This window comes from Carex rostrata, chromosome 2 (assembly GCF_964058835.1).
Source record: "Carex rostrata chromosome 2, lpCarRost1.2, whole genome shotgun sequence".
Classification (NCBI taxonomy): domain Eukaryota; kingdom Viridiplantae; phylum Streptophyta; class Magnoliopsida; order Poales; family Cyperaceae; genus Carex; species Carex rostrata.
The window spans coordinates 6255175-6277572 of NC_135919.1; the positions used below are offsets into that span (position 1 = coordinate 6255175).

The 22398-nt window shown below is 35.4% G+C and overlaps 3 protein-coding genes across 10 annotated transcripts; 1 reads left to right on the forward strand and 2 right to left on the reverse strand.

Moving 5' to 3' along the window:
* Positions 1 to 516: 516 nt before the first annotated feature.
* On the reverse strand, positions 517 to 9606 carry NRPD1A (nuclear RNA polymerase D1A). 5 transcript variants are annotated; one of them, XM_078320729.1, is made up of 23 exons: positions 9402 to 9606; positions 9271 to 9305; positions 8435 to 8544; positions 8189 to 8312; positions 7676 to 7797; positions 7425 to 7544; positions 7281 to 7310; positions 6965 to 7195; positions 6684 to 6839; positions 6448 to 6585; positions 4360 to 6102; positions 4101 to 4267; positions 3744 to 3810; positions 3518 to 3633; positions 3307 to 3425; positions 2997 to 3220; positions 2712 to 2885; positions 2457 to 2594; positions 2188 to 2289; positions 1841 to 2097; positions 1501 to 1612; positions 877 to 1075; positions 517 to 703 (listed from the first exon to the last, which is right to left on the reverse strand). In XM_078320729.1, the coding sequence occupies exons 3-22, from the start codon at positions 8519 to 8521 to the stop codon at positions 908 to 910; spliced, it is 4395 nt and encodes a 1464-aa protein (XP_078176855.1). In that variant the 5' UTR covers positions 8522 to 8544; positions 9271 to 9305; positions 9402 to 9606; the 3' UTR covers positions 517 to 703; positions 877 to 907. The 5 variants fall into 5 exon arrangements, with proteins under 5 accessions (XP_078176855.1, XP_078176863.1, XP_078176880.1 ...); XM_078320737.1 differs by lacking the exon at positions 9271 to 9305; XM_078320754.1 differs by lacking the exon at positions 2188 to 2289 and having other exon boundaries at positions 9402 to 9604.
* A 7100-nt stretch (positions 9607 to 16706) lies between these two features.
* On the forward strand, positions 16707 to 17735 carry LOC144571496 (ATP-dependent Clp protease ATP-binding subunit). The gene is made up of 2 exons (XM_078320810.1): positions 16707 to 17213; positions 17298 to 17735. The coding sequence occupies exons 1-2, from the start codon at positions 16770 to 16772 to the stop codon at positions 17580 to 17582; spliced, it is 729 nt and encodes a 242-aa protein (XP_078176936.1). The 5' UTR covers positions 16707 to 16769; the 3' UTR covers positions 17583 to 17735.
* A 113-nt stretch (positions 17736 to 17848) lies between these two features.
* LOC144571476 (Pleckstrin homology (PH) domain superfamily protein) lies at positions 17849 to 22027 on the reverse strand. 4 transcript variants are annotated; one of them, XM_078320771.1, is made up of 11 exons: positions 21692 to 22027; positions 21237 to 21391; positions 21045 to 21132; positions 20697 to 20946; positions 20500 to 20613; positions 19793 to 20023; positions 19649 to 19708; positions 19377 to 19468; positions 18730 to 18852; positions 18186 to 18275; positions 17849 to 18096 (listed from the first exon to the last, which is right to left on the reverse strand). In XM_078320771.1, exons 1-11 carry the CDS (start codon positions 21755 to 21757, stop codon positions 17989 to 17991), a joined length of 1377 nt encoding a protein of 458 aa, XP_078176897.1. In that variant the 5' UTR covers positions 21758 to 22027; the 3' UTR covers positions 17849 to 17988. The 4 variants fall into 4 exon arrangements, with proteins under 4 accessions (XP_078176897.1, XP_078176923.1, XP_078176913.1 ...); XM_078320797.1 differs by lacking the exon at positions 20500 to 20613 and having other exon boundaries at positions 21692 to 22015; XM_078320787.1 differs by lacking the exons at positions 17849 to 18096; positions 18186 to 18275 and adding an exon at positions 18368 to 18649 and having other exon boundaries at positions 18698 to 18852.
* Between the last annotated feature and the right edge of the window lie 371 nt (positions 22028 to 22398).

Below are 22398 nucleotides of genomic sequence, written 5' to 3' on the forward strand. Positions count from 1 at the left end.
CACGAACTCATTTCGATCGAACCAGGTGAGGTTTGAGTTTGGTTTGAATTAATTTCGAACCTAACCTGATTTTGTTTGTTTCAATTCGAACTCATTTCGAATCGAATTAAACTCGAATCAAACCCGAATCAAATCCGAATCGAATCACGAACTACGAATTTTTTTTCCAGCCCACCAAAGCAAAGGAGACTTCAACCATACCGAGTACTCTATGCATGAAAGATTCTAAATCACCAAAAGCAGAATGACCTTAGTAGTGAAGGTGGGGCCAGAGATGAATAAAAAAAAACTACATAAAAAATAGATGAGCTTTCTTGCATGGAAATCACTAAAAGCAACATGTCCTGATTTTCCGACCAACTATACCACAGATGAGCTTTTTTGCTCTCTTTTTTTAATTATATTCCAACTGTTTCCTCAGCTTAGAGTTTACATCCGAAGGTAAATAGAGAAATATAATTATCCATCACTCAAAGAGTAATTTCATAAATCACAAGATAAACGTAACGCAGTAAGTTGCTAAAGGGGAGTGCTTCAAAAATATTAATACTGATTATCTATATGTTCCTTGTTTGCAGTGACATGTTAGATGAATTGAAGATTTTGACAGACAGAGACATTAGTATAAATAAGAAATTTGGTTGCCCCAAAAGAGCTCGGAATGTAACACAGCAATAGGTAGCTTGTCACCATCTCGCCGCACCTGAATTCGTAAATAAATAATACAACTTTGTCAAACAATAATACAGTACATTTCATAGCTATTCTCAATTCTAGCTTAATTTAGCAATTTGATAGTAAACCATATTCTGTCATACAAAGTATCTTTAATTGCTGATCCAGCAGAAATTGTATAGAAGATATATAAACAATTACCTCCAGAAAGGAATTGTGCCGATTGATAACTCTACCAAATCTTTCGAAAGAGCTTTCTCTCAACTAAAATCTTTAATTCAGGAGAGATGGATGCAGCCGCTCCAAGTACGCACTTGCGGTATGAGAAATCTTCTTCACTATCATCATTTCGTATTAAAATGAAACAACGGGACCCATCATGCCCATAGCTCAGTCCAATCTATGACAAGACCAATAAAGAAAATAAACTCAATCAAGAGATAACAATCATATCTAAAAGAAAATAAACCCATTCAAACAAATTCACTATACAACTTAAACACACACACAAAAGGTACACTAAACAAAGAATTAACTAGACAATAATCTAAAAGAAAGTTCAAATAATAAATCCAACATTGTAAAAGACATATGTGGCTTATATGTCATGCTCAAGGAAAAAAAAAAGGTATATCCGTTTTTTACTGACAAGTAATACATGACACAGGACCTGTGTTCATGTCCAAACATTGCATATAAGTGTACATACTAGTCACATCAACCTTATAAAGAAATGATGCTTTAGCCAACAGTTGGACAACTGCAAAAGTTCGAACCAAGGTTAAAAGAACAGCCAATTGAAATACTACCAAATCAATAATCTACCTTTATAGCTTTAACACCAACCCCACTCTTTTCATCACGCCTTGGATGGTAAAAAAGAGCTTCAATCAGAGATGATCTATCAGGTGCACTCACACAAGTCTCGATCGGATACCTTTAAGCAAATATTGCTCACAAATTTAATACAGGAAACAAATTATGCAATAATTATAAATTCACACATATCCGATTTGGTGCACTGGCTATAGTTCTGTTATTCTAAGATATGAAGTATTAAAAAATAAAGTTTAAATGCACATATTGGGGGTCACAAGTTTAAATAAGCATATTTGAGATCTTAAATAAGCATATCTGACACTTATATAAAAAGAGAAAGACTCACTTGTGTAAGATATTTTTCAAAGAAGCATGCATATCAAGTATGTTAGCCCAACCACCAATGCTACGCTGCCGATATTCTGGTGGAAGAACATGCTGAGTAGTTTTTTTGTCAGCATATCCATGCAAAACTTGATGACTATAACTTGGAGGCCCTGCTTCCCCATTTACCAGACTACAACTTCGACTTGGCCTTGTTTCATTTGGTAAAAATCCATTGAGGAATTTGTACATGTCGTCATACTCTTTGGGTTCATCTTCCTGAAGTTGAGAACATTGATACTTTTTTTAGTTGACATGCTGTATATATACATCTTCATGATCGAAATTAAAATGAAAGGAATTTTGTACCTCAAGACCACAGCATGACGATTGAGGTAAGTCATCATCCCTACCCACTGAATTTTTGTTCCCAAAATACTCCTGCTGCTCACCTTGACAGCCGCTGTCAAGCTTTCAAAAAAAAAAAATACTCCTGCTCATTAGATACCAAATTGTTTTCAAATAAACATGACTTGGACGCACATTTATTAATCTACTTATAGAATCCATAAATATAGAATCCATAAATGGAAACTAGATTTTTATGGTTTATTAATTCAAAAGGTAAAGGTGATTACTTTGACAGGAAAAATAAGGTCAAAATGACCCCCTGAGCCGATCAAAGGCTCCTTCCCCCAAGAGATCGAGTCTAATGAACCTTTGAGTTTATCTACAGATCTCTCTTTTGCTGCAGTAACAAAAGTGGTAGCTGGTCCCTGCATTTAAAATCTCACAACAATCAATAAACACATCTCTTTATCTTATTTTATTTTATTTTATTTTGCTCAAGCAAAATGACAAAATTCATACAATCAATTAAGAGATCAACTCACTGAAAAACACGCTTGCGAGAATGGAGCAGACAACCCAAGGCGCTTCCTTTGTACTTTCAGCCCGTTATTACTTAGTCCGTGGAATTCGCCACTGACAGAGAGGCTATCAGCCATTGTTATTAAATGCGGCTTTTGTATTTCTCTCCCAATGTCAGATATGCTTCCCTTCAAGCACTGCCAATTGACCATTATATTATGAAGTACAAATGAAACATTGCTCTTTGATTATGCATGCAGCTTTCTCAACTAATCTGAGGGAAAAAAAGAAAGAATATAGCAGCTTACAGTTAGAAAATGGGTCCATGCAGAATCAACACCAAGAACACCAAAAACATCCTGAATTGAATCAGGTTGGCTTCTGGTCCAATCAATGAGGTCAACTATCGGGGTGCAAGCATTTTGAAGAGTAGCCCAGAAGTGGCCACTGGCACAAGCATCCGACATTGTTACCCTCAACAAAAGTTCTTCAGACATGCATTTGATTTCTATCTGCTTAAATTCCTCAAAGCCTGTTAAATTATCTCATGTCATTTAGGACAAAATAAATTGATTAAAAGTTGTCCAATGAAAGTGGAGAAAGAACAATTAATTTCACCTTTTGCAAGACATCTGAGGAGAAGTGGAATCGCCTTCAATTTTAATAAATCTAGATCAGAAGATTCAGCAGCTACTACAAGACAAAGTGCTAAATCATCATCTCCGGAAGAACAAATTCTACACCATAAAATTCCCGTCCAAGTTGTTAGTTCAAATGTTTATATAGACCGTTTTGATTAATTGCACATGAACTTTAAAGCACTGTTTACCTCTCAAACATTCGCAATGCTGGGAGTTTCCCTTCAGACTTTCTTTTAATTTCATAGTTTGTCATAAGGCAACTTATGACAGAGTTTAAGCTGATACCTTTTCTCTTCATGATGCCCTGCTTGTTACATATATAGAACATACGATAGACAACAGAAAATGAAAGTACTCTTTCTTCTAAATATTATCCAACTAATAAAGAAGCAAATAAAAGAAGATTATTCTTACCTCATTTAGATGAAAATGAACTTCCCAAGGACTATTTCTAAAGCCTTGAGCTTCACGCCCATCATATCTTAACATCCAAGAAAAACATACAAGCAAATTGTCAAAAAGTTATAATTTTAGACAAAAAGACAATTTGGTGTATGTATAAACAAGAAATGCGATAAACTAAAATATTTGCCCCTCAAAATTAAGAGTGATTTAGCAGAAAATTAAGACTAATCAAAACTGTGTTGTGTGATCTCAAGCATACAAATATCACATATACTATTTGTGGAGGAACAAATATACAATTCTCAGCATTCACATAACGATCTATGAAAGAAACCAATCAATAGAAAGGAGGACAAAGGCACGAACAAAATCATCACAACGTTGACCAAATCAGAAAAGACAATCGGCTCAAGATGGCTCTGAATTAGTAGAGCAGCATATTCGCATCCATATTTGCATTTGTTTACATTGGAAGAGAGATACAGTAGGGCAGCATGGTCAGTAGCTCTACTCTTGTCACATTTCAGCACTTTCTATAAATCAAATACAAAGGTTAAAGTGTAGATGAATAGATGACAATATAATGTAAACAGAAAATAAAAATTCACAAGAGAACATGACTAACCTTCAAGTTCATGAGAGGTGACTGCTCCAATCCACCCACCGGACAGTCTAGAGCACCATAGGCTGCCTCAGAGACTGCACTGGCAGCCCAAGCACCAACAGGTGCACCAACAACATCTTTATCATCATCATCTCCATATGAAAATTGCACAATTTGGCCATAAGCATCTCGCACTGACCCATCATAGGAAGTATATATATCTCTCAGGTAGTACATCAATTCACGGTTCAGTGTACCAGGGACCTCGGCATTGTCACTGAAGTTTGCCCGCGCTGATATTGAATGCAAGAGGCACTCTAACGGGTTCAGCCCATCGAGAAATGAGCTTTTGATAACTGCATAGAGTGAGCTCTGACCTGGCTCTACCATCGCCTTGTGATTATTCCAAGAAACACAATTTAGGTCACTTGGAATTGTAAATGGAAACTTTCTTACGGGAAGTTGCAATCCAAGACAGAGAGTCTGATGCACGAGTTTTGCAAGATTCATTTTACTCCCCGAACTTATCATTTCCAAGATTGAGTTGCCCTTGTTTGCATGCAAGCTTGCTAACTTTGTTAAGTTACTGAAAACACCCTTGAAAGCCCCGATCGAGATTTTTTTAATCGACAAATTATCTGAAAACAGGTTGGTAAAGTCTTCTTGTTTGTAATCATAACTCATTGAGACAGGCATCATATCAGGGTTCAGAACCAGCTCTTTACACTTCAATGAATCTTCAGCCTCCTCTATTGCTAAGCAAACCTCTTGTTGTAAAATCTTTCGGGAGTTGGAATTAGGAGAGAGGTACAAATCTGATAGAGAAACAGTAAGCCCGCGCATAGTCAGAAACTCGCACAATGTTTCTTGTGCCCTAAACAGGTGTTCAAGTCCTTTTTTACCGTATCTTCTAAATATATGGTAAAATATGCCACTTTTACCACCTTTTAGCCACTGAGAGGTAGAAGAAGATACAAGATCATCAGCTCCATTAAGACAGGAAGAAAAGAGTTGCATTCCTGTCCACAGTCTACAATTAGGTACGGTCTCTGACTGAGTCAAACAAAACATTTCCAATTGCTGGAACTTGTACTTACTTAAATATGTATCACTTTTGGTAAGTAAATAAGCCGCAAGTAGACTATCATGTGACAAGGAAACAAGGCTCCTTCCATCTTGTGAGTTAAAAAGCTGGTTGTCAATACTCACCAACTCACTCAACTCAGCCCGGCAAGCAAGTGATTGTGGTACATATCCGTGCAAACAATCCCCATCAAAATCTCCAAGTAGAGGAATGCAATTAAGTGGGTTAATGGATAGGACATGTTCAGTTGGGAGGATCTTCACTGTTAATCCTATCAGTGAGTGCTGGTGCACTGAAGGTGGCCGGTTAACTAAGATAATATCTCCATTCTGTACCGGCCTGTAAACAATATCACCAATTTGAATTGCGTTATTTTTCTTCAAGGTAATCAACTTACCATCCCGTCGAACCTGAATCTGTGTTGTTATGAAACATTTCTCAAAAATCAAGCAGAGCTTTTCTAAGTTGTAGGAATTGATGTGCTCGGTTATGAGAAGGTTTCGTGCAACCTCAGCACAAATGCCGATTTCACTGAGTTTAACTTTTGGGTCACCAACCATGACCATTCGAAAAACATGATCCGATCTTTTGCTAAGAAGTACATCCTTCAACCATCTCACGCCGTGAGAAGCGCCAGGTGCAGGTGTCCGTTCTCCATTTGATTGTTGCCTAGAATGTAGCTGTTAAGTGCAAAATTACATGCATACCATGAGGTTAATTGAGTATCAGGGGAAAAAAGTAATGGATACTTGATGTTGTGCTATAAGGATACTGTTTTCCATTTTTTCTTTGGCTTTCTCTTCCTATTTATACAAGCCAAAAGAAAATGCCTAGGAACACTAGAGGAATACAGTGACAATAAAAAACGGCAAACAAAATTCCTAAAAGCACCCCAAAAATCAAGTCCATAAAATGGATCAAGAAAAGGTCAACCACAAAATTGGATACAAGCAGTTCTGTTCTACCAGAGAGCTATAAAAATCAGCAGCCAAAAAATGATTGGATGCCATGATCAAGAAAAGTACCTTTGATGCATTGAGGCACTCCATCGTACGAGCTGTCACATAAGATCCGGCTTGTGCCTTGAACTGAGCTTGTTGGCGAAATTCATCAATTTTCTTAGATGAATCAATAATCTTTTTATAAGCCTTTGTGCGCTCATCCTATATAATAAAAAAAAAAGCAGATATGAATGAACAAATAAGTATATAATAAGAAAATATTGATAGACAGACAAAGTGAGCAAACGAAGAAGACTTACAAAAGCCAATAAGGGACCATCAGCATGAGCTTGGTAGGTCTCTGACACACGGTGGTTGTTAGCAGTAACAGGTATAGAAGAGAGAAAAATCCAATCTCTTTTTGATATCAAACTTTCTATAATTTTTTTATCCAGTTTTTTCAACAAAGTAAAGGCCTGGGAAAAAAGTTCATTAACCATATTAGAAATTACACACACCAAATTGCACATAACTTCTGTACGGAGCAGTATGCTCTAGCCATTATAAAATTTAATATCTATTCCAAAGGCACAATATTTACCTGGTATGGTGTAAGTGTGATTTTCGACTTGTTAGGTTCTTGCTGTTGCACATCTCTTGGTACAAACTCCCAAAAATCTCCTGCAAGCACCTCATCAAGGCCTCTATTCTGATATCTTTTCGGGAGCTGTTTTTCTGCTATTTCGGCCATAATTTGGAGGCCACGTCGGCCATCCGAGTCTCGAGACAAGGCCTTGAACCTCATCATTGGATACCATTTCACTGAACTCTTCTACTTAAATAGATAGCAAACTTATAATTAAATGTGGTCAAAGAAAGTAGAAAGTCATTTTATTGAAACAGATTTGTTGACTTACCACACAGTATTTGCAACTGGACTTTTTTCTCTGTGAAAAAAGAGGATAAATAAATAAATAACACAAACCATCAGAAGAAAGTTTGAAGTAAGGAAAAATAATGCTTTTGCTTCCTTTTGTACATCAGTTTTGTACAAGTGTTACCTTTAAAACAGTTTTAACACAATCAAGAATTATTTTCTTCTTAGCTCGAGAAAAGTTATTTTGAATAACTTTAATAAGAGCATTGCATCTCAAATCCTTGACTTCAAAAGAGATTGTACCCTGTACGAATCAAATGACAAAGTTAATATAACAATGAACAAATTTAAGAGGCCATAAAACAAATCTGGACTATATGAAATAATACCACACAAAAACAAAGAGAACTTTGGAGTGAAACTTTGAACAACAACCTTTTCAAAATCTTTCTTCAGCGAGAGACAACCAGGGCAGATTTGGTTCAAAATTTGAACAACTTCTGCAATAAAATAGGGATGATATATTGTCGCTGGTAAATCGATGACACCAAAGTGACCTGAAAGTATCAAAATAGAAGTGAAATTAAATTTAGCAGAAGGATTTCCTTGTATACATGCTATATCAGCTTTGGATATATTTAAACCTTTCCTAGTTTTATATTGCTAATACATATATAATGTGCTTCAATAACGAGTATATATTACAACATGGTACAGTAGCAGTAAAGGCACTGGTTGTGACAGTACTAATGAGTTTATAAAAGTCAATATGTTTCTATGACTTAAAGACGTGATTCATTATGCCTGAAACAACATGTAGAATGCTTTATAATCAATACATTACAAAAAGTTCCACTTTAATCATTTTATTCATCTTTTACTTAAAAAAAATTTGTACTCGCACAAACAAACATACAGATAAAAAAAACATCAAACTTAAGTTCATACCATTGCAATCTCGAACATCTTTGGATCCACATGTACCACATTTTTCCTTCAAAGTATTTGGCAAACCTAACTTTGGATGACTGACGTCATCTTTCTCCGACAATGTAAAGCTACTGTACTTTTCCTAAAAAGAAAATTTTGAAATTATCCTTTATACTGCAAAAGTAAACTGTTTACAAAATACTAATATATAGTGTGTCATATATTGTCTCGGAAAAATTGTGATAATTAACAAAAAGAACTCACCATGTCAGCACTGCTCATAATGTCAAACCCAATTGCAGTGACTATACCGGCTTGCACGACCTGCTCAGTAATGGGCTCCTCTGCCATTTTAAGATAAAACTTTTAAACCCCTGCACAAAAAATTTAAGAAAGGAAAATTATTAAAGGATATGCAGATAACTGTAGTTGTGGTTACAATAGGTAGCTTTAATCTGGAGACCAAAATACAGTAACTGCAGCTGTATGTCCAGTGTTTAAATGTAAAGAGGTGAAACTGCTCCAATTGAAGTTTTAAATATTTTGATTGATGTGATTAAGAAAGGTAAGTATTATTATAAGTTAAAAGTAGCATGACATGAAGCATTGTAGCACCTAACTCGAGCAATAGCAGAAACAAAAGGAGTAAAGATTTTAACAGAGCCGTTTTGGCTTCATGCAGCGCACAAACCATATGCGTCTTTGTTTTGATTCTATAGTCCGTGTGCTGCATGAAGCCAAAACTGCTCTGTTAAAATCTTTACCCAAACAAAAGCATACATCCATTAATTATAGGAATTTTGTCAAAGCAATCAGACCATCACAGGTAACAGCCATGCTTCAGAAAACCATCATATTAGCTACCTTTCAAGTCAGTTGTACTTCTTCCCAAAAGTAAGTGACAACAGTGGAAATCAAATTACAAGTTGGGTATTAGCAATTGATCCTAGTGATAAAGTTATTACGAAAATCACCCTAACAAAAGAGAAATATAACACGAAGAGATGGCCTGAATCTTTGGTAATTATTCAAGATTAACAGATGATGAATGCATTGCTACTTTGCCAGAAGAAGAGATAGAGCAAGAAAGAAGTGCATACCTTGAATTAGTCTCTGAATAGAAAGAAGCTCTGTCCTGAAAGATGAAAACAAAGAAGCGGAGAGAACGAGGGGATTAATTTTGAAATTATGAGGGTGTAAATAAATAAATAAACGGAAGCAACCAACCAACCTTCTCTTCTCTGTTGGGAGAGGGGTTTAAGAAAAACCCCAGAAACACTTGACTAATAGTCAATAGAGAAGTGAGAAGAATAGACAGGAAGGGGAAAAAAAAGATTATAGTATAGATGAAAACTAAATCTTCGTCCCTTCGTCTTCCCAACCTCCGATTTTCCTTTTCTTATTTTTCATGTTTGGAAACTCTTTTCCAAGCTTCATTCTCGCTGTAGTTTCTATAAAAAAAAAACTATTTCCGCAAATAACTTCCCTAATTTATTTCGTCGTGATTCTTAATATAAAACTGGTTCACCGTTCAGTTGGTGGACCAATACAGGCATACTAGCAAGAGATTCTCTTTCTTATTATTATTTTTTGTGTTTTGTACTTTTATACACGGTGATAAATAAGGCACAAATAATTTATGTTGTGACTTGTAAACCAATTAAGTACAAATTTGAGGACCCTTTTAAAATATGAAAATTAAGGTCCTTATTTTTTTTTTTCAGATGTAACTAAGTTAAATAATGTTGTCACATAGTTTTTTTCAAATTTATTGAGATTCAAATTATCTCATAGTTTTTCTTTATAAGCATAATTAATTTATGTTGCCACTAAGGCTGAAGACGGATACGAATTATCTATTCCGAAACCGCTTTGTATTCGATCCAGATGCAAATTCGGTTATAATTTGTTATATCTCTAAATGGAGTGGATATCCGGAATCCTATAATCATCTCACCTTTCATTACGGATATCCGGATCCTATTATAATCAGGATTCACATTTGGCTCTTCCATATTTCGAAAGGGCAAATCCAAGCAAATCCATCTCACATTTGTCTCTTTCCTACTCTAAGCAAATCAATCTCACATTTTGTCTTTTCCTATTCTGCCAACTCAATTTTAGATTTTGAATGTAGAGGAGATTTGTGTTGTATAAAGGCCTCAACCATTACTTTAATATTCAATGTGGAACTAATTTGAAAACCAAACGGGAGTAATTTGTTTATTTTGCTTTTATTTGTATTATTAAAAAATAAAGTATGTTTGATTATAATATTTATATTATATACGTTAATTATTTGAGTGGATTATTTATATGACTCAATTATCCAATAATTATTCGTTTCGTATTTGCATTCGAATTTGTATTCATAGATTATCTGCTCCGTATTCGTATCCATTTAAAACAAATTTGATTTTGAATTTTAATATTCATTTACTATTTATATCCGTATTTATATCCGCTTATTGAAAAATGGATACAGATATGATATCAACATTATCAGCTCCGAATCAGCTCCGTTTTTCCCTTTAGTTGCCACTAATCTGAATATTTAAGGCTCTGTTCGGCTGCATAGTGGGAATGGGAATGGGAATAGGAACGGGAATAGAAAAAGTTTGAACTGAAATTTACTGTTTACTTGGGAAAAAAAAATTATGTCTGAGTGAATTTTCTTTTCCCACGTGAACAGTATTTTCGGAATTACATCCGAACAGGTCCTAAAATTTAAAAATTAGAATATCATTTTTCTGACAAGCCTGTGGTGTACGAATTGAAGGTAGACCAAGAAGGCGCAGAGAATCTGGTTTCACGAATTTAGAAGTTGCTTTTCCGGGAACCGAAGTGCACTACACTAAATTACGCGTCCGTGGGGCCGTGGGGCCCCATTTATCATATTAAAGCAAACGAAAGGGCCCCTCTTTCGACATTAATTACGCATTTGCCCGCTACAACCACTCCCACGTAAGCAGAGTCCGTATCCCTAACTAAAGTAACCCAATTTTTAAGTTTTGATTTGGACCGTCCAATCAGAAATTCTGCTCAATCCGGTCCAATCGGAAATTCGTGTTAAAGCAGCTCGGACGGTTGGGATCAAAAATAAAAAATTGAGTTACGTTAGGGGATTGGAATTTAGGTTAGCGTGGATACATTAAAGTACAGACCCTTAAACGTACGATGTATCGAATTCGTATCCTCTGCATTAACTCAAAAGAGAATCTTTTGAGTTAATGAATCTCAACTGTCCAATTTGTTTGAAGATTTGTGTAGATTAGATCTACACTAATATTGAAAGGCCCCTTAGTATTATAAGTGGTGCGGAATTGGTTCCGTTTAAAATCAGACAGCTCATATTTATTAAATCAAAAGATTCCTTTTGAGCTAATGCAGAGGATACGCATTCCGATGTATACATCTTTCGTTTGGTTCTTATAAAAAGAATGATGTCTAAGGAGACTCGCTACACAGTTCGATACACCACTATATGATACATGATAATGGTACTCTAGTCTCTAGGTGGAGGTGTTCAGGTGTCTCCGAATAATGATACTTCTTTGGAAAGGTAATTCTGGCATTGTCAGAGATGGAATAAGAGAGGAAAAAAAAATCGTGGTTACAACTTACAGGAAAGCATGATTGATTGAGACTTCAGAGCTGTGTTACTCGGATACTCCAGATCGAAATACGTATCCGTATCGGATATGTATCGGATATCGATACGCGCCCGATACGATCACGATACATATTCAATACATCAGCTGGTGTATCAGCCTACGTGGCGTATTCTTACTTAGTCGATACAGTTGTTGATACTCCATTAAAACTTGTGAATACACAACGGTAGCTTCTGATTTTACTGTTTGTTTAAGCTACCGTTGAATTAGTGATTTTAAAAGTGGCTTAATAAATAGTAAAAAACATTCAAAAAATGTAAAATTTGGTCTCCAAGCACATTTTAATATGGAGATCACATATAACGGTTTGGATCGATTATTTGGACTTTAAAAATTGAAAAACGACTTGATTGCACGGGAGACTAGAAACAATCGATTATTTATTAGCCTACCTCTATATCCTCTCTCTCTCTCTCTCTCTCTCTCTCTATATATATATATATATATATATATATATATATATATATATATATATATATATATATATAGAGGTTGGCTAAGATCAAAGTGGTAGTTCCTGAGCTTTGGTGCTACCAATTCGTTTTTCAATATTTAAATTTCAAAACGTCGATTCGAACCGTTCAAGTTGTTCTCCATATTAAATTGTGATTGGAGACCAAATTTTACATTTTTCTGAATTTTTTTACTATTTATTAAGCCACTTTGAAAATCATTGATCCAACGGTGGCTTAACAAAACAGTAAAATCAGAAGCTACCGTTGGATCAGCTGTTTTCAAAGTGGCTTAATAAATAATAAAAAAATTTAGAAAAATGTAAAATTTGGTCTCCAAGCACAATTTAATATGGAGAACAACTTGAACGGTTCAGATCAACGTTTTGAAATTTAAAAATTGAAAAACGAATTGGTAGCACCAAAGCTCAGGAACTACCACTTTGATCTTAGCCAACCTCTATATATATATATATATATATATATGGCAAATGCTTCTGTGCATACAAGGACCCATTTGTAAAATGAACATATTTTTATTTTCAAAGTTCAAACAGTTGATCTGAACCGTTCAACTTGTTCTCCATATTAATATGTGCTTGGAGACCAAATTTTACATTTTTCTGAATTTTTTTACTATTTATTAAGATGGGTACAAAATTCAATGGTCTGAATTTGATATTTTTTGTACTCATCTTAATAAATAGTAAAAAATTTCAGAAAAATGTAAAATTTGGTCTCCAAGCACATATTAATATGGAGAACAAGATGAACGGTTCGGATCGACTGTTTGAACTTTGAAAATAAAAATATGTTCATTTTACAAATAGGTCCTTGTATGCACAGAAGCATCACTCTATATATATATATAGAGAGAGAGAGAGAGAGAGAGAGGAGGGATCGGATGACACCGTTTTTTGGTGACATCGGATGACACCGTCCATTTTGAAAGTCCAAACAGTCGATCCAAACCGTTCAACTTGATGGATATGTTAAAATGTGCTTGCAGATCAAATTTTACATTTTTCTGAATTTTTTTTGGGTTTATTCAGATGGGTACAAAAATTCAATGGTCCGAATATAGCGATTTTGTTAAATACTTAATAAATAGTAAAAAAATTCAAAAAAATATATAATTTGATCTACAAGTAGATTTTAATATATCCATCATATTGAATGGTTTGGATCGACTATTTGGACTTTGAAACTTCGAAAATGGACATTGTCATCCGATGTCACCAAAAAACGGTGTCATCCGATCCCTCCTCATATATATATATATATATATAGAGTTAGGCTGGGGTGCTATGGATAGCATAGTGGCCTCTATGCTACGGCTCAATATTCGAGTTTTCAAAATCCAAACGGTCGATCCGAACCGTTCATCTTATTCTCCATATTAATATCTGCTTGGAGACCAAATTTTATAATTTTCTGAATTTTTTTACTATTTATTAAGCCACTTTGAAAATCGCTAATCCAACGGTTTTACTGTTTTGTGCAGCCACCGTTGGATCAACAATTTTGTAAAATACTTAATAAATAGTAAAAAAATTCAGAAAAATGTAAAATTTGGTCTCCAAGCAGATATTAATATGGAGAATAAGATGAACGGTTCGGATTGACCGTTTGGATTTTGAAAACTCGAATATTGAGCCGTAGCATAGAGGCCACTATGCTATCCATAGCACCCCAGCCTAACTCTATATATATATATATGTAACGGTATACAGCTGTGGCCTGTGGACCATTGTATGTTCAATTTTCCACAAAAGAAAAAAACCGAATAGCATATAAAGTATGAGTAACGGTCAGTGACTATTATGTGTTTAATTTTTTCTGAAAACGCATAGGCCTGGACGAGTAACGGTTAAAACGCTACTGACTGTTATGAACCGTTATACCTTTCAATTTTTAGCGATATTAATCTTCAAAATTGTTAATGCAATTCGCAAACCTAAAATTGATATTTCAAGGAAACTATTAAATTCATGGACATTATTTTGAGATGGTTAAATCATAGTTAAATTGAAAACAATTAATACTTGCATTTCTAATATTAAATTGCAATTAAGGATTGGCATATCATAAAAGAAGAAATTAAGTAAAAAGAGAAGGAAAATAACTCTTCCATGAGGATTCAGGATTGGCAATTCAAACTCTTTTCAATATTTATAGGAACTCTAAAAATGGTAATTGTACATTTGGTGTTTATACCTAAATTGTTAACACATATACTACCAATTATTTATAACTACATCGTTAGGTGTTTATCAATTTCTACTTTATGGTTATGCCAATTCATTAGTGTCTTTGTGTAGAAATTTGTATAATAATTATATCTCCTGAATATTAAATATTAATGACAGGTACATATATAGAATTTTCCAAGCAAAATACACAATGAGAATATGATTTTAGGAATTTAAAAAAATAAAAGGGGAAAGAGCGAAAAGAAATGTTTGGTAAATGCACAGGAAGAGATTTGTTAGACGAGTAAGGACTAAGGAGAAAACATAAAAAAATGCACATGAAGTCATGAACAGAACAGAGAAGATCAGCCCAAACTCCAGAGAGTGTTGTTGGGAATCATAAAGGCTAAACAATTACTCCTTATCTAGAGATCAAACAATTACATCTCATATAGGGGTCAAACACTTACATCCCGGAGAAGAATAAACAATTCCCACCTTAACCTAAGACCGTCATATGCCAAAGAGACCCAAAACATAATATTTAGTGCGGAATACAATATCTGATTCCATGTCATTTGCCATGGAATATCAAACCCTAGGTTGGAGAAGCAACCGTCTCCGTGAGCGCGAGACAAGACTCTTGCAAGCTTTTCCTTTCACGCCCCTTTTGGTTGGATCTTAGATTAGGTCTTCCAAAGCAACAATATCGCCTTTGAGAAATCCTTTCCAAATTTCTAATGAATTTCTCCTCTCAATTCTTTGATGGTGGAAGAAGGGAGAATGCTCTCAGAATTCTATCTAAGAATAACCTCTTTTAAGAATTCTGAGTTGAGTTGGTTTATCTTGTGCCTTGGGGACCCATTTATATATAGTAATACACTTCTGGCGACACGAGTGCGGGTGGTTCACCCGCACTGGGTCAAAACGTGTCTAAGTAACCGCCTTAAAATTCAGCCCAAAAATAGTATGTATCCTAAATGCGTCCGCACTCAGGTTCAGTGCGGGTGAGCCACCCGCACTGGGCTCAAAACAGGACTTCTGAAATTGACCAAGTCCTCAGTGCGTCCGCACTGCGCTCGGACTTTTTCTTGCGTTGTTCTGAAGTTCTCAAAAATTGGCTAAGTACTGAGTGCATCCGCACTCAGATCCAGTGCGGGTGAACCACCCGCACTGGGCCACCAAAAGGCTCCCAAAAATTGGCTAACTCCTGAGTGCGTCCGCACTCAGATCCAGTGCGGGTGAGCCACCCGCACTGGGCTCCCAAAAGGCAGTTTTCTCAATTGCAAAGTTCAGAATCAGTCCATCAATGATTTGATCTTTGTCCAAATTGTTCTACATACTTATGGACCACATCCTATTGACTACATAGATTGTCTAATATCTTAATTCCATATTAGATCACTTTAATTGTGACAATCATATATGACAGTAAACAATTCATAATTATATTACATATATGCTCAATGTTGGATTAAGATCCAACAAGTGTATCTTCTTTAAAATGAAACGAGGACAGCAGTGTCAGAAGACAGATTTAGGCCTCTGCAAGACTGGACATGGACATCACTTTTTCAGTTTTTCTTCATCTGTCTCGGTGTCTCCATCTCCATCTCCATCTCCATCATTATTTTTATTTTATTTATTCATCTAAAGTTCTAACTAAACTAAGAGTGAGTCTATGGTACTATGCATATCACGGGTTGTTACCGTGCTACGGCTCTATATTCTAGTTTTCAAATCCTAACGGTTGATCCGAACCGTTCATCTTGTTCTCCATATTAATATATGTTTGGAGATCAAATTTTACATTTTTTGAAATTTTTTTACTATTTTTTTAGATATTTAGAAAATCACTTGATCTGAAAATTCTGGACCATCCAAAAACAGTGACTTTCAATTAATCTAAAAAAATAGTAAAAAGATTTCAAAAAATGTAAAATTTGGTCTCCAAACACATATTAATATGGAGAACAAGATGAACGGTTCGGATCGACAGTTAGGATTTGAAAACTCAAATATAGAGCCGTAGCACGGTGCCAAATCGTAATATGCATAGTACCATAGACTCACTCCTAAACTAATACATTACTGTCTGAGAAACAAACAGGACCACACATGCATTACCATTTTCAGAGGGTCCTGAATCTCCTGAGGGTATTATAGTAAATTAACTAAGAAGAAAGATAAGGCAGCTTTGGCCTATGGTCATCCTGAAAATTTCACAGTATCGACTCCAGAAACCAAGCAACCATTAATACAAGTCAGAAAAAAAAATCGAATGATGGGGATTTCGACTTTCCACTCATTTAACATCCCAAGAGTGAATAATTTTCATATAAACCCACTGAAACCTGCAAATTACAGCTTCAAAAGAATACCAACAGTTTTCTCATCTTACACAGACACAGACACAGCTTCAGTTTCTGATCCTACTACTCCATTTCAGAATATGTACAAAGTCGAATTTAAAACCCTAGAAGGGTGCAAATTGGGTATTTGGAGGTACCCAATTTTCGAATACAATGCAAAAGGAGGAATTGGCAATGGAATTGGGCGAGAGAAAAATGACATAATTGATGTGGATTTTGACGTAAACAATTTGTATATTCCTTCATTGAATGGGGATACAACAAAGTTTATTGGATTGCCATTACCGCCTTTTCTCAAGATTGATATCGTGCCAGAGATTCTTCAAGGAAACATAAACCGCTCAACTGGTAAGGTAAGGTGGGTACTTTCTGCAAATATTTATTTTCACCATGGATCTGTTTTAATTCTCTAAATGGCAATGCTCATGTACAAACAGGTTGATCTTGTGTTCAAATCAAGGTTTTGGTTCTCGGTAGGAAGCATCTACAAAGCACCTCCCCTGTTAGTAGAAACTGTGCTTACATCGGAGGAGTCTGTTGGTAACATAAGAAGTGGAACTGGGGAGACAATGAATGAAAAGGGAAGGTGCAAGCTTGTTGGTGTTGCAGTTGTCGACCCCATTACCGACGCTTTCATGAACAATTTCCTCAGATTACCAACAGAATGCATCGCATACTTGAACGCAGTTATCACATTCTCCATCGCCAATTGCCAAACCTAATTCTTAATTTAATATTCTTTTCTCAGTTTCCTTCTATAGTTCCAAATAGAAAAACACACTAGTTGTAGAGTATGTCCCAAGATTTGATTGAAATATAGTATGTATGTACATACCTTTTGTAATATATCAATGGAGAATTGAATATCAACCAAATTGCTCCAAGCTATTAAATTGGTTCTTATAAAAATGCAATAAAAGATGCACTACAGAACTATACAAAATTTGATATTCAAGCCGCATAGCTTTTTAAGGGAATGCCAGTGACATTACTTGTCTTAAGTGTTCAAGCCAAAACTTTCTCAACGTAGATAAGCAGTCAAAGACCATATTCTAGATCATACAATTACACAAGCACATGGATCATTACCATGCTTCTCAAAAATACAAATTGTCTTCATATACTAAACTAATCTGACGGTGCATTCTCCTTGATAGTATCGGCTAACTTAGCAGCCTCTTCACCATTTTTTAATTTCAACAAATAAGTACGCATCACAACAGTGCCTGCTTCATCCTAAAATTTTTTTCAAAAAATTTAACGTATGAGATTTAACTCTCTGAAGGATATAATATAAATAATTAGCTCGTAACATGAATTCATACCGAAGTGTGGAATACAGTAGCAACAGTGTTCTTCTGTATATTTGTCTTTATACCAGAGTAAATCAAGGCATTGAGCAGAATTTTTCCAACCTACAGCAAGATAAGATGAAAAAGAAGCTAACCAGTCATACACGAATAATTTCACTGGCTCCAAAAACATGAACACACCATGGATATTTTGGAAGATAAAATGAGAAAGATTCATCTGCCAACTGCAACTGTCCTCTACTAATTTCTTTAGAATACCAAAATAGCACCTGTTCTTCCTAACTACTGTCCAAATAAATAAGAATAGTGGTCGGCATCCTACATATCTAACTACTACACATGCATCAATTTTTGCATCTTTCAGCAGCTGAGTATAATCTGATATTTTTTGCAAAAACTACAGTATGAATGTGTCCAGTATTTAAGACAGACCAAAGCAGAGGTTGCTAATTGGAATATGAGAAATGTGGCTTGTACTTGCAAATATGGGTAATATTTTCTGACGTAGTTCACACAAAACAAACACCAAGTAACTAAGTATATTGAAGGAACATACATCATTTCGAATAACGATTGTTGGCTTAGACTCCTTTGTAGCTTTATTTGCCCCTTCTTTAGTCTTGATCGAAAGGTGTCCAACACCCATATCTTTCCAACCCTTCTCAGTGATATTATCGGGCTGTAGTTGCATTAAAAAATGGACAAAAAAAGAGAGAAAACCTAAGGTTAAATTCTTGAACAGCAAACTAAAATGCAGAAACAGTTTTAACCTAATTACGGAATTATTAGTGTCCCTGTAGAACCTTAAATTTCATGTTTAGCCTCTCAAAACACATAATGTCAATGGTACCCCAACCAAAAAAAAGCACAATATAAAATAAATGTCCTAGTAAAACTAGTAAAGTATCATCAACAGGCCATCTCTGATAGTACAAGTACCTTCAATTTAACTGATATCAACATGACATTTAAGTTTATTTACAATAAAATTGCAACAGAGAGTTTTCACTATTGAAAATAAGAATAATCTAGTGATTACAGCATTAACAGGCCATCTCTGATATTTTGATGGCTTTGCAGATGTATTCATGATACTTCAAGTTAGCAGCAGCATATTATATTGACGTTTTGCAGGGGTGTACATAAATTACCCCTGTAATCAAAGAATGCTGATAGTAAATAAAGTAGTAACATAAAGGGTACCTTTATATAAACCTTGCATTTGGCTTCATGAACAACTACAACTCCTATCTCTTCACTTTTCTTCACAGAAGGGCTACTTGGCTTCTGTTCCTCTGTAAATATTTTTAACAAAATGAATAGAAGACATAAAAGAAAAGAAGATCAATTAATAGGGTAACAGTTTCATAAGTGAGACCACTTCCTAAAATCACATCCTTTAATTAGTGAAATATCTACAAGATGCAGTAAATTATTCCATGGTCCTTTTTATTTAGTTCTCTTTTTTTATTTACCTTCATCATCTTCAGCAGATGCTTCCGTGTTTGACGTAGTTGTGCCACCACTTTGCATTCCTGAAAACAAGTTACAACTCTAAGACACATCCACTATACATATGCCTAGTAAAAGAAATACAAGAAGACAGAACTAAAGAGTACCAGAAAAAGAGTAAGTGGAGCCAAATAAAGGAGCGGAGCTCTGTACACCAGCACTCTGTGCCGTTGAAAAGGAAAATCCAGTAGTGAGTGAAGACTGTGCCTGTGTACTAAAGCTTGAACCTGAATTTGGTGCTGCTGAGAAGGAAAAATTGAAAGGTAATGGGGGCTTAGGGAAACCATTGCTCACATCAGCCTGTTGTGTCGCCTTGCTCTCCTTCTCACTAGATGAACCTACAGATAATAATTATTTCAGAATTCAAGCTTAAACTGGGAAAAAACTGTAAATGGATCATATTTATGACAAACAGCAAGAGTTGCATTCATTTTCTAACTGAGAAATTCATAATCAATTTTCTAGTGGATAGATATTAGATATACACACAGACACATAGAAATTCACAATCAATTTTGTTCCAAAGGAAGATAGTAAATGGTGAATATGTTAAGAATTGCATTCATTTTCTAATGGAGAAATCAGGGGTTTTATCTTTCTCTGACTGCAAGGCACAGATTTTGCAATTCAAGAAAACAGCAAGAGTAAGGACAAAAGGTTTGAGTAATTAGGGGTTCTGCCATTAGGAGGCCACATTTGATCAGGTACTATTGTGCCAAAGGGCACGGATGAACTTTGTAATTTGCAATTTATAAAAGAACACATGAAACCTTTCAATCATGCAAGCAATAATAACAATAATGGCAACACATACTTGAAAAGGAAAATGGGGTAGGCACAGGCTGCTTTACAAAACCGTTGCTAAAATCAAGTTGCAAAGAAGGCTTGCTCTTCTCGACTGGAGAGTCTTTTTGGTCGCTGGAAGGACCTAATTTTAATTTTCATACAGTTATTTAAAATTTAACAATTTTCTCAATGAAAACCAGGCACAGAATCTTACAAGAAACTTACTGGTAGAAGGTGGCTTCTGAAAAACAGAAAAAGGTGCTGCTGAACTTTGTGGGCTTGTGGTCAGAAAAGATGAATTTGATTGTGGGCCTAGTTTTGTGGACACGGTACCATATTCAGATTGTACAGTGGCCTTGTTTTTTTCTTGCTCACTAAAAAGAAGCTCCTTATCGCCAAAGAGACCCGGCTTTGCAACTGCTTTAGATTTCTCGGAATTTGCCTTGAGCCAATCAACCACGTCCTTGAATTTCTCCTGATAAGACAAAGGTGAAAGGAGATAATAAAATATTACAACAAAATCAGTAACAGTTAATGAAGAGATGTGTAAATTGCAGTATCAAAAAGGATTACCATTATGTGTGAAGCATGAGATAAATAGTCCCTAACACCATCTTCCCACAGTTCATCAGGATGATTCTGCAACTGGGATTGCACCCAACTGCCGTACAAAATCAAAGCCATGAATAACATGTAGGTGTCAGCAGATGCATCTTGAAATTTAAATAAAGTACAGAAAAGTGATATACAACAAGAAAATATGACCTGGCAAATTGGCAGTTAAGAGCCCTGACATGCTGGTGAGATGACTCAGCTCTTTTTTGGTCTAGAGATGCGGGCTCAGCCGTCAGATTCTGATTGAAGGACTCCGCCTTGTGAAGTCCAAAGGATGGTGCTTCCATTACTCTCTTACTTGGTAACTGCATTAATTTTTACATGTTACAAACAGACGACATTCAGTTAAACAGTTTAAGCCAAGTGTGTACTCTAATAAGCTAGCAATTATAAACTCAACCTTGATAACAAATAGAGCTAGCTGATAAAGTGGAGCAAAATATTTTTAAAAATTTGCACAACCAAAAAAGATTACAGATGTAACTTCCACTAGATCTAACATTCTACCAATTTTCATTAAAATAATTATCCTGGTAACAGGTAAAGTTACAGAAAAAGAGAGAGAAGTAAAGGGGGGTGGTACAGGGGTGGTACATAGTACATACAGTGGAGGTGGAGGGATCGGAGGAGAAATCAGAAAAAGCGGGACGCTTGGCACCTCTCTTCATCATATCTATCTGCTGGAAGATTCCACTTGGTCTAAGTAAATTTCCAAAATCCAACAGCCTCCGATTGTGGAGGCCAAAAGGACAAGTTGCAAAAGGAGGCGGAATCGGGAATCAGGAATCAGAAATCAGAAACCCGATTAAATTAAATTTAATTAAATTCGGATTTCGGGATTTCTTGAAAAAGGGCTGCTTCTCACTTTCGGTTTGGCTCCGCTTGCGGTGCGGCGGGGTGGAGAAGATGAATTGGAGAAACGAAAGAAAGGAAAGGAAAGGAAGTCAGGCGGAAAGTAACTTGCCTTTTTCTTATGATTTATGGGCCGGGCTTTAAGAGGCCTTTTCTGTAATATCTATCTGGAAATCAAATATGAAAGATTTTTATATAAATATGGCCAGGGCCTCCAGTCCAGGGAGTAAGCAAGTAGTTCCATAATTCCTAGTCCCCTACTCCTCCCCCCCTCCGCTATTACACTAATTTCACCAAGTACAACTTTAAAATCTATCCGATAAAGTTTTAAATGATCAATTCAAATTATTGAAATTCTTTTATTTTATGAGTAATGTATCTATATATGAAAATTTTAAAATCTTAAATTAATTTTGTATAGATTTCAAAATACACTAAAAAAATAAATACATTAAAATTA